The 11,474-nt window shown below is 41.0% G+C and overlaps 1 protein-coding gene across 2 annotated transcripts; it reads left to right on the plus strand.

Annotated features, from left to right (window-relative positions):
- Positions 1-233: 233 nt before the first annotated feature.
- Positions 234-9,123, plus strand: LOC117403014 (zinc-binding protein A33-like). Of its 2 annotated transcripts, none has more exons than XM_034004830.3 (6): positions 234-705; positions 3,128-3,223; positions 3,547-3,777; positions 4,158-4,177; positions 4,263-4,381; positions 7,903-9,123. In XM_034004830.3, exons 1-6 carry the CDS (start codon positions 301-303, stop codon positions 8,457-8,459), a joined length of 1,428 nt encoding a protein of 475 aa, XP_033860721.2. In that variant the 5' UTR covers positions 234-300; the 3' UTR covers positions 8,460-9,123. The 2 variants fall into 2 exon arrangements, with proteins under 2 accessions (XP_033860721.2, XP_033860720.2); XM_034004829.3 differs by having other exon boundaries at positions 4,155-4,177; positions 7,903-9,118.
- Positions 9,124-11,474: the final 2,351 nt, after the last annotated feature.

The following is an 11,474-nucleotide window of genomic DNA, read 5'->3' on the forward strand; positions in this document are numbered from 1 at the left end:
CAATAAAATTACTTTTAAACAGTGCGTGTAAAATAAACAGCGTGTGTGAAAATAAATTGGACCGGACGCGCCTGACAGGCGCTGAATAAATGGACCGCAAAGGGTTAAAAAGCTTTGCCTTCACTATTTATCCTGCACACGATTGACCACGTGTTTCTGTATTGAATGTAAACTGGTAGCACACTGCCTTCTAGTGGAAGCTGAAACTTTGAGCCAGGTGAGCAGATCAGGAAGTGAAAAGGTGTGCTTACATTTCTGTAACTTTGATAGGAGTCAGAAAGGCTGTAACTTTCTCAAGAAATGGCAGCAAAGACTTCTCATCTGGAAGAAGAGCTTTCCTGTGCTGTGTGCTGTGAGATTTTCAAGGATCCTGTTATCCTGAAGTGTAGCCATAACTTCTGTAAAGCATGTCTGGATCAGTGCTGGAAAAAGAAGGGAACTCAGGAGTGTCCTGTGTGCAACAGAAGATCGTCTGTTTCTACACCTCCCAGCAACCTTGCTTTAAAAAATATCGCAGAGTCCTTCCTAGAATATCACAGTGAGAAACCTCCAGCACCTCCTGGAATGCTCTGCATTCTGCATGAGGAAAAACTGAAGCTGTTCTGTGTGGATGATAACAAGGCTGTCTGTGTTGTGTGTCAAACTTCAAAGAAACATGAAAATCACAAGCTCTGCCCAGTCGAGGAAGCTGCACAGGATTATAAGGTTTGGAAATAATGTTTACGTGGATTACTAATGTAAAAAGCTGTAACTTTATCAATTGGGCCTAAGTACTTTGTATTGTAAAGTATAGCTAAAGTATTGTGTACTAACAGTGCTACTGGTGCGCCATTCACTCACGCTGTCTCTACACACACACACACACACACACGCACACACACACTCACTCACACACACACACACACACACACACACACACACACACATACACACACACTGCAGTATAGTTTTATGTATTTATTTCCATTAACATGCACAGTTCTGTAGGTATGAAGAGACTGACAATGAATTAAAGTGAAGCAAGGTTATCTGGTGGACTTTGGCCAGTGCGTGTTGTTAAACTTGCTTCAGTTTAAAATGCTTCTAATGTTCAGTAATAAAAGCAGGCCTGGTTCCAGGGTTCTGTGCTGTTCACAGTATTCATAATTACAAAAAGAACATGAAATGGGAAGCCACTTGCTCCAACTAACCTCTACTTCTCAACTCCTGCTAATTGTACTGTACCATCCCCCTGGACCTCTCACTCACTTTCTCGATGAACTTGACTATCTCCTCTCCTCCCTCCCCTCTCTGTCTAGCCCAGCTGTCCTGTTAGGTGATTTCAATATTCATCTCTCCAACCCCACCCACGCCAGATTTCTTCCTCTCCTTCACTCCTTCAACTTCTCTCTCTCTCTCCACCCTCTCCTACCCACAAAGTTGGCCGTCAACTGGACCTCACCTTCTCCAGGGCCTGCTGCCCCTCCCCCCTCTCTGTCACCCCTCTGGACCTCTCTGATCACTATTTCATCTCTTTTTCTGTCTCTCCCCTCTCTCCCTACTCCACCTACCCCCACTGTCACCTCCCGCCGTAACGTCTGCTCTCTCTCCCCCTGTGTCCTTGCTTCCACCGCGCTCTCTCACCTCCCTGCTATCAACTCCTTCTCCCAACTCTCTGTATACTCTGCTACCTCCACCCTCTTCTCCTCCCTCACCTCCTCCCTTGACTCCCTCTGTCTCCTCACCTGTCTTAATTCTCCTTGATCTCTCTGCTGCCTTTGACACTGTCGATCACTCTATTCTCCTATCCTCTCTAGCTGACCTGGGAATCTCTGGCACTGCTCTGGCCTGGTTCCCCTCCTACCTGTCCGACCGCACCTATCAGGTAAACTGGCGCGGCTCAACCTCCACACCTCACCCTATCTCAACAGGAGTCCCCCAAGGATCAATCTTGGATCGTCTCCTGTTCTCTCTCTACACCCGCTCCCTGAGCCCCCTCATTTCTCTCCCTCCTCCTCAGGCAAGACCCTCGGAGTAACCCTGGACCCCTGCCTCTCCTACTCCCAGCACATCTCCACTCTAGCACGCATCTGCCGATTCTTCCTGAGTAACATACGAAGAATCCGACCCTTCCTCACCAACTACTCCACGCAACTCCTCGTCCAGGCCCTGGTACTCTCCCGCCTAGACTACAGCAACTCCCTCCTGGCCGGCCTCCCTGCGTCCACCACCCATCCGCTCCAGCTCATCCAGAACTCTGCTGCTCGCCTGGTGTTCTCTCTGCTTCCCTTCTCCCATGCTACTCTAATGCTCTGCTCACTCCACTGGCACCCGATCACCGCTTGCATCCAGTTCAAGACTCTAGTACTTGCCTACTGATGCCTTGACCAGACTGCACCCAGCTACTTCCAGACCCTCATCTCGCCCTACACTCCCACCTGACCTCTCTGCTCTGCCTGCACTAGAAGACTGGTTGTACGTCCTCTATGCTCCCCTGCCTCCAGAGCTCGCTCCTTCTCCACCCTCACCCCGCAGTGGTGGAACGACCTTCCTATGGATGTCAGGACTGCCCAGTCCCTTCCGGCGCCTCCTCAAGACACACCTCTTCAGACAACACCTGTAAAACTCAGCTCTTCCCTTTTGGTCTATATAGCACTCTGCCTTTAATGCACTTTAACTTGCACTTGTCTGCTCCCTATTTTACTGTATTTAATCCTGCATTGAACCCAATCTGTAGTATTTTGTATTTCACTTGCACTCGTATCTAACCCTGATGTAACTATCAACACTGTTATCTGCTCTTGAACTGCCCCGATATCAAATTGTACTGTATTTTGTATTTCCTCTTATTAGGACTGAAGTCACTGTATTTTGTATCTTGCTCTTAATTGTACTGTAATTCTTGATATGTATTTTTGTATACAGCTGTATGTCGCCCTGGATAAGGGTGTCTGCTAAGAAATAAATAAATAAATAAATAAATATAATAATAATAATAATAATAATAATAATAATAATAATAATAAGAGACTTCACTGATCTTTGTTTCACACTAATCTTGTTGAGGGGAAAACACCTTGGACTCTACATTCATAATATCAGCAGCCACACATATTATAAGCAAGCTCCGGGTTTCATTGCATTTCAGGGAGAACTCAAGACTGCGCTGGAGCCCTTGAGGGACAAGCTGAAAACCTTTAATAAAGTTAAAGAAGAATGTGATGAAACAGCAGAGCACATCAAGGTAAGAGAACTAGGTTCAAATTCCACCACAGCCACTGACTCATCGTTTGACCCTGAGCAAGTCAACCTACTTGTGCTCCATCTTTCGGGTGAGACGTAATTGTAAGTGACTCTGCAGCTGATGCATAGTTCACACACCCTAGTCTCTGTAAGTCGCCTTGGATAAAGGCGTCTGCTAAATAAACAAATAATAATAATAATAATAATAATAATAATAATAATAATAATAATAATAATAATAATAATAATAGATTACTGATTTAAACAATACACAACATATATTTTCACCCAAACTAACTCTAAAGTGATCCTTTTCTTGTATAGAAACAAGCCCAGCAAACAGAGAGGCAGATAAAGGAGGAGTTTGAGAAACTTCACCAGTTTCTACGAGATGAAGAAAAGGCCAGGATAGCTGCACTGAGGGGGGAAGAGGAACAAAAGGGAAGAATCATGAAAGAGAAGATTGAAAATATTACAAGAGAAATCTCATCCCTTTCAGACACAATCCGAGTGATAGAACAGGAGCTGGAAGCTGAAGACATCTTCTTCCTGCAGGTAGTGATTGTTTAACTGTGTGTGACATGTTCTTATTGTGAATGCACAGTGACTAGCATGTATGTTAGTTCACATTTAAAATTAATTTTTTAAACAGTGACACATAATAAGCAGTGGGTGGCTATTGATTGTCATGTAATTATAGAAATATTATTAGGCAATACTGAGTGAAACACAGTCTGGCTTGCGAGTATAATAACAGCCAGCCAGCTCAGCACTGCCTGCAGTGTCCTGATGGTAAAACAATATGAAACACTGCAAACGGCTCAGCAGCTACAAGCAGTGCAATAGAGGAGCTCACTGCTGTGTGCATGCTAGCTTCTTCTTGTTTTTATATTCATATTCATTCATTTCATTATTTCCCTTGTTTGTTTCAGAAGTACAAAGACACAAAGAGAAGGTATGTAAGATCTGGCCTGTCTTCCTCTCTTGTATTGTATTGAATACAAACACTGAGCAGCACTAACTCCTGAATATGATTGCAGAGCCGAGTGCACACTGCAGGATCCACAGTGTGTTTCAGGAGCGCTGATAGATGTAGCCGAGCACCTGGGCTCTCTGAAGTACAAAGTGTGGGAGAAGATGCTGGGGATTGTTCAATACAGTGAGTCCTGTGGGGAGCATCACAAAGGGGGGGGGGAGGGGGCGGGGTGCATATAACCACAATCCACAATGTGTGTAAGCAGCAAGATACAGCTCTCTACAATCAAAATAATAATACACAATGAAATGTACACACCTGTAGCAAATACACTTCTATCCATCACAGAGATCATCTCTCAGTTCAATATTAATCACTGTGAGCTGCTCATAGTCTTGAGGTGAGCTGGAAGAGCATTCCAGGAGAGCAAAAGGCTTTCTGATCCCATGTTGGTCTGCATTAAAACTCCTTGTAAAGAAACTCCTGCAGTAGAACACAGACTTCTCTGAGTTCAACCCATTGTCTTGGAATGCTCCCAGAGCTCTCAAGCCCGGGACAGACAGGCATTTTGCCGCCTGTGTCGCTGCCATTGCTTTCATATGGTGTTGGACAGATCAGCGAGGGACGATACAGCTGGTACTGCTCGAATCGAATCCAGCCAAGTGGTGACAACACGTCCGCTTGGCAGGAAAAACCATGAATGAAACTGTTGTGCAAGCACACTGAAGTGTTTGATCCCTCCCATATTTCATACATGGACAGGCAAGTCAGTATTTTATACATTGCCCCTGATACGCATCCTTCCTATTGGCAATTATACACTGTTATCACTTTTTTATTATTTCTGTAGTTCACTACTATTTTACTATATAAATGCCTGTAAAAGGATATATTTTCTAACACTTTAGTAGTAGGCTATTTGCTGTCAGCAACATATTGTATGTTTTTTTGCTAAGCTCAGATCGCTCATTTCATACACCTTCAAATGAACATTGCTAAAGGGGGCTAAAACCAATTCCAAAAAGTTTTTCCATATCATAACAGCAAGAGAACATTCAAAGAGGAGATAAAATGTATAAGAGATAGAAATGGCAAATTCATAGATGAAGAGAGAAAAATAGCAAATATATTAAAATTACTTTTCACAAGTTTTTACAAAGGAGGATACGAGTAACATGCCCCATATATTGACCTGTTCCTATCCAGTTTTAAATAACTTGAGTATAACAGAGGCAGAATTGTTAAAGGGACTAGGAGCTCTTAAAATAAACAAATCCCCTGGGCCGGATGAGATCCTCCCAATAGTACTCAAAGAAATGAAAGAAGTTATTTACAAACCGCTAACCAAGATCATGGAACAGTCTCTTGACACAGGGGTTGTACCACAGACCGGAGAATTGCAAACGTAATACCGACCCACAAAAAGGGAGACAAAACCGAACCAGGTAACTACAGACCAATAAGCCTGACTTCTATTATATGTAAACTTATTGAAACTATAATAAGATCCAAAATGGAAAATTACCTATATGGTAACAGTATCCTGGGAGACAGTCAGCATGGTTTTAGGAAAGGGAGATCGTGTCTAACTAACCTGCTTGATTTTTTTGAGGATGCAACACCGACAATGGATAACTGCAAAACATATGACATGGTTTATTTAGATTTCCAGAAAACGTTTGACAAAGTCCTGCATAAAAGATTAATTCTCAAACAGAACGCAGTAGGGATTCAAGGAAATGCATGCACATGGATTAAGGAGTGGTTAACAGGTAGAAAACAGAAAGTACTGATCAGAGGAGAAACCTCAAAATGGAGTGAGGTAACCAGTGGTGTACCACAGGGATCAATATTAGGTCTTCTGCTATTCCTAATCTACATTAATGATTTAGATTCTGGTATAGTAAGCAAACTCGTTAAATTTGCAGATGACACAAAAATAGGAGGAGTGGCAAACACTGTTGCAGCAGCAAAGGACATTCAAAATGATCTAGACAGCATTCAGAACTGGGCAGACACGTGGCAAATGACATTTAATAGAGAAAAGTGTAAGGTACTGTACGCAGGCAATAAAAATGTGCATTATAAATATCACATGGGAGATACTGAAATTGAAGAAGGAATCTATGAAAAAGACCTAGGAGTTTATGTTGACTCAGAAATGTCTTCATCTAGACAATGTGGGGAAGCTATAAATAAGGCCAACAAGATGCTTGGATATATAGTGAAAAGTGTTGAATTTAAATCAAGGGAAGTAATGTTAAAACTTTACAATGCATTAGTAAGACCTCACCTAGAATATTGTGTTCAGTTCTGGTCACCTCGTTACAAAAAGGATATTGCTGCTCTAGAAAGAGTGCAAAGAAGAGTGACCAGAATTATCCTGGGTTTAAAAGGCATGTCATATGCTGACAGGCTAAAAGAATTGAATCTATTCAGTCTTGAACAAAGAAGACTATGCGGCGATCTGATTCAAACATTCAAAATTCTAAAAGGTATAGACAATGTCGACCCAGGGGACTTTTTCGACCTGAAAAAAGAAACAAGGACCAGGGGTCACACATGGAGATTAGATAAAGGGGCATTCAGAACAGAAAATAGGAGGCACTTTTTTACACTGAGAATTGTGAGGGTCTGGAACCAACTCCTCTGTAATATTGTTGAAGCTGACACCCTGGGATCCTTCAAGAAGCTGCTTGTAAGCTACTAACAACCAAATGAGCAAGATGGGCAGAATGGCCTCCTCTCATTTGTAAACTTTATTATGTTCTTATATTTTTATATAGATGACAGGAAAATAACATTTAAAAAACAAACCAGTGTTTTTATTTAGTAGATTATATGGGGGGCATTACAGCTATGGCCAAAAGATTTGCATCACACCCTATTTTAATGATGTTACGTTAACATATTGAAATTACATATCGCTTTGTAGTTTTCCAAAAATTGAAAAATGTGACATTTCGAAATCTAACATGAAATACTGTAGGCTACCACTATTGTAGTTCCAGTAGACTTTTGAGATACCATTTTGTAGTTTCTTAGATTGCATTATGTAAAATATAATATAATTATATCTGCATCCTAATATTCTACTAGGTGATGCCAGACTTTTGGCCATAATATAAATTATATTCGAGTACATAGTCTATGGTGTGGTACTGACAACTACTGTACTGTACCATACATTTTTTCTATATTGTAATAAGTCGTGTATTGCATACCGCCCCTGTGTGTCCGGGTGAGGACTAGCGGTATCGCATCATGAAAATATCCAGCTGTGCCGCGCCACGCCTGTCTGTCCCGGGCTTAAGAATGTTAGTGCTGAGCAGTGTCACAGTGTTCTAGAGCTCTGTGATAGAACTCTGTGAGCAGCTACAATTCTCAATGACCGGAGTCATTCCAGAGTTCTACTCAAATCATCCAGCCGCTATTAGTTCAGCATTTATATACTATACCCTCTAAGCCAATCAGGGCAGGGTTTTTACACACTGTGATTAAACAGGTTTACATGCTGTTTGTGTGATATTTTAACAGGCACATTTATGTTTTTTAAAATTGTTTGATGTTGAATAATAATAATTGAAATGATGCATTGTAATACTAAATAGAATACACATCTCCTGCCTCCTAATGTATTACAATGCTTTAGTGTGCAGGTAGATGTTCTCATTTCTAACCCTGTCTCTCATTTCCTCTCTCAGCTCCAGTGACTCTGGATCCCAACAAAGCAGCACCCTGGCTCACACTGTCTGAGGATCTAACAAGTGTGAGATTCAGCGATGAGAGACAGCAGCTTCCTGACAACCCAGAGCGGTTTGATTCCTGTATCTATGTGCTGGGGTCTGAGGGATTCACTTCAGGGAAACACTGCTGGGATGTTGAAGTTGGAAACAAAACTGCCTGGAATCTGGGTGTGACAAAAGAGTCCAGCCAAAGGAAAGGGGAATTCACTGTGAACCCAGGAGCAGGATACTGGGTTATAGGCCTGAGGGGTGGGGATCAGTACTGGGCATGGACCTCACCATGGTCTACAGGACTCACTGTGGAGAAGAAACCCCAGAAGATCAGAGTTCAGCTGGACTGTGATGGGGGGGAGGTGGCATTCTTTGACTCCAGTGATATGAGACCTCTCTACACTTTTAAACACAGATTTACTGACAGGATGTTTCCATATTTCTCTCCTTGCTTAAATGAAGATGGGAAAAACTCTGCCCCCCTCAGAGTGTGCCCTGTGAAGGCAGTTATAAAAGTGGACTAGCCCAATGTGTTCAGGATGAACAATAGGGCTGTATAATAATAATAATAATAATAAGCCTGTGACCCTGCTGGCCGCTGCACTCTGATAGGGCTGTATAATAATAATAATAATAATCCTGTGACCCTGCTGGCCGCTGCACTCTGATAGGGCTGTATAATAATAATAATAATAATAAGCCTGTGACCCTGCTGGCCGCTGCACTCTGATAGGGCTGTATAATAATAATAATAATAATCCTGTGACCCTGCTGGCCGCTGCACTCTGATAGGGCTGTATAATAATAATAATAATAATAAGCCTGTGACCCTGCTGGCCGCTACACACTAATATTCTAGATGAGGTCTTACTAATGCATTGTAAAGTTTTAACAATACTTCCCTTGATTTAAATTCAACACTTTTCACTATATATCCAAGCATCTTGTTGGCCTTTTTTTATAGCTTCCCCACATTGTCTAGATGAAGACATTTCTGAGTCAACATAAACTCCTAGGTCTTTTTCATAGATTCCTTCTTCAATTTCAGTATCTCCCATATGGTATTTATAATGCACATTTTTATTGCCTGCGTGCAGTACCTTACACTTTTCTCTATTAAATGTCATTTGCCATGTGTCTGCCCAGTTGTGAATGCTGTCTAGATCATTTTGAATGACCTTTGCTGCTGCAACAGTGTTTGCCACGCCTCCTATTTTTGTGTCATCTGCAAATTTAACAAGTTTGCTTACTATACCAGAATCTAAGTCATTAATGTAGATTAGGAATAGCAGAGGACCTAATACTGATCCCTGTGGTACTACACTGGTTACCTCGCTCCATTTTGAGGTTTCTCCTCTAATCAGTACTTTCTGTTTTCTACATGTTAACCACTCTCTAATCCATGTGCATGCATTTCCTTGAATCCCTACTGCATTCAGCTGAGGATTAATCTTTTATGCAGGACTTTGTCAAAAGCTTTCTGGAAATCTAAATAAACCATGTCATGTGCTTTGTAGTTATCCATTACTTTCCTAAAACCATGCTGACTGTCTCCCAGAATACTGTTACCATATAGGTAATTTTCCATTTTGGATCTTATTATAGTTTCCATAAGTTTGGTCTGTAGTTACCTGGTTCGGTTTTCTCTCCCTTTTTGTGGATTGGTATTAAGTTTGCAATTCTCCAGTCTATCGGTGCAACCCCTGTGTCAAGAGACTGTTCCATGATCTTGGTTAGCGGTTTGTAAATAACTTCTTTTATTTCTTTGAGTACTATTGGGAGGATCTCATCCGGCCCAGGGGATTTGTTTATTTTAAGAGCTCCTAGTCCCTTTAACACTTCTGCCTCTGTTATGCTAAAGTTATTTAAAACTGGATAGGAACAGGTCGACATGTGGGGCATGTTGCCCGTATCACCTTTGTAAAAACTTGTGAAAAGTAATCATTTAATATATTTGCTATTTTTTTTCTTCATCTATGATTTTACCATTTGTATCTCTTAAACATTTAACGTCCTCTTTGAATGTTCTCTTGCTGTTATAATATTGGAAAAACATTTTGGAATTGGTTTTAGCCCCCTTAGCAATGTTGATTTCTATCTCTCTCTTGGCCTTTCTAGCCATCCTTTTTCTGTGGATGTTTTCTCTATTTTACTCAAATCTATTTCTGTTAGTCTCTGTTTCATATCTTCATAGTTTGCTTTTCTAAAATTGTAAACCTTAGCTTTAGTCATTACTTTTTGGGTTTTAACAAATACTTCAAATAAGACCATGTTGTAGTCTGAGTTTGCCAATGGTTCTCTGACCTCTGTTTTAGTTATTCTGTCTTCGTTATTTGAAAAGACTAAATCAAGGCATGCCTCCCCTCTAGTCAGTGCCACGACAAAGTGCGTTAGGAAACAGTCATTTGTCATTTCCTCCATTTCAATTTCGTCCGTCCGGGTTTTATTATTATTTATTATTATTTGTTTATTTAGCAGACGCTTTTATCCAAGGTGACTTACAGAGGCTAGGGTGTGTGAACTATGCATCAGCTGCAGAGTCACTTATAATTATGTCTCACCTGAAAGACGGAGCACAAGGAGGTTAAGTGACTTGCTCAAGGTCACACAATGAGTCAGTGGCTGAGGTGGGATTTGAACCGGGGACCTCCTGATTACAAGCCCTTTTCTTTAACCACTGGACCACACAGCCTCCTGTTTTCCCATTTTATATGGGGGAAGTTGAAATCCCCCAATGGTATGGCTTCTCCTTTGCTACATGCATTTCTAATGTCATTGTATAACAGATTATTTTGCTTGGCATCTGAATTTGGCGGTCTATAACATGCTCCTATTTATGCCCTTTGAATTTTTGTCCATTATTCTGACCCATATTGTTTGGGCGTTGTTTTCTTCGTCCAGATTTAACTCCTGGGCTTCAAGACTATTTCTTATGTATAGTGCTACCCCTCCGCCTCTTCTGTCCTGAATGTCGTTCCTATAGTGTATACCCACTCATATTATATTCCTCTCCATCACTCTCAGACAACCAAGTTTCTGTAACACAGGCTAAAAGAATTGAATCTATTCAGTCTTGAACAAAGAAGACTATGCAGTAATCTGATTCAAGCATTCAAAATTCTAAAAGGTATTGACAATATCGACTCAGGGGACTTTTTTGACCTGAAAAAATGTTTAACAATCATTCTGTAATGGGTATGGGTTATGGGTTTTGATGTATACATGTACAGACGTGCTCAAATTTGTTGGTACCCCTCCACAAAAAATGAAGAATACACAATTTTCTCTGAAATAACTTGAAACTGACAAAAGTAATTGGCATCCACCATTGTTTATTCCATATTTAATAGAAATCAGACTTTGCTTTTGATTTTTTATTCAACATAATATTGTAAATAATAAAACAAATGAAAATGGCATGGACAAAAATTATGGGACAGCTAACCTAATATTTTGTTGCACAACCTTTAGAGGCAATCACTACAATCAAACGTTTTCTGTAGCTCTCAATGAGACTTCTGCACCTGTTAACAGGTAGT

The sequence above is a fragment of the Acipenser ruthenus genome, chromosome 5 (genome assembly GCF_902713425.1).
Source record: "Acipenser ruthenus chromosome 5, fAciRut3.2 maternal haplotype, whole genome shotgun sequence".
NCBI classification, from domain to species: Eukaryota; Metazoa; Chordata; class Actinopteri; order Acipenseriformes; family Acipenseridae; genus Acipenser; species Acipenser ruthenus.

Excerpts from the sequence above, each read along its gene's own strand:
- LOC117403014 (XM_034004829.3), top strand. The coding sequence starts at position 301 with ATGGCAGCAAAGACTTCTCATCTGGAAGAAGAGCTTTCCTGTGCTGTG. Across the intron at positions 3,224-3,546 it reads AAACAGCAGAGCACATCAAG|AAACAAGCCCAGCAAACAGA; the intron begins GTAAGAGAACTA and ends TTTCTTGTATAG. Across the intron at positions 4,178-4,262 it reads TACAAAGACACAAAGAGAAG|AGCCGAGTGCACACTGCAGG; the intron begins GTATGTAAGATC and ends ATATGATTGCAG.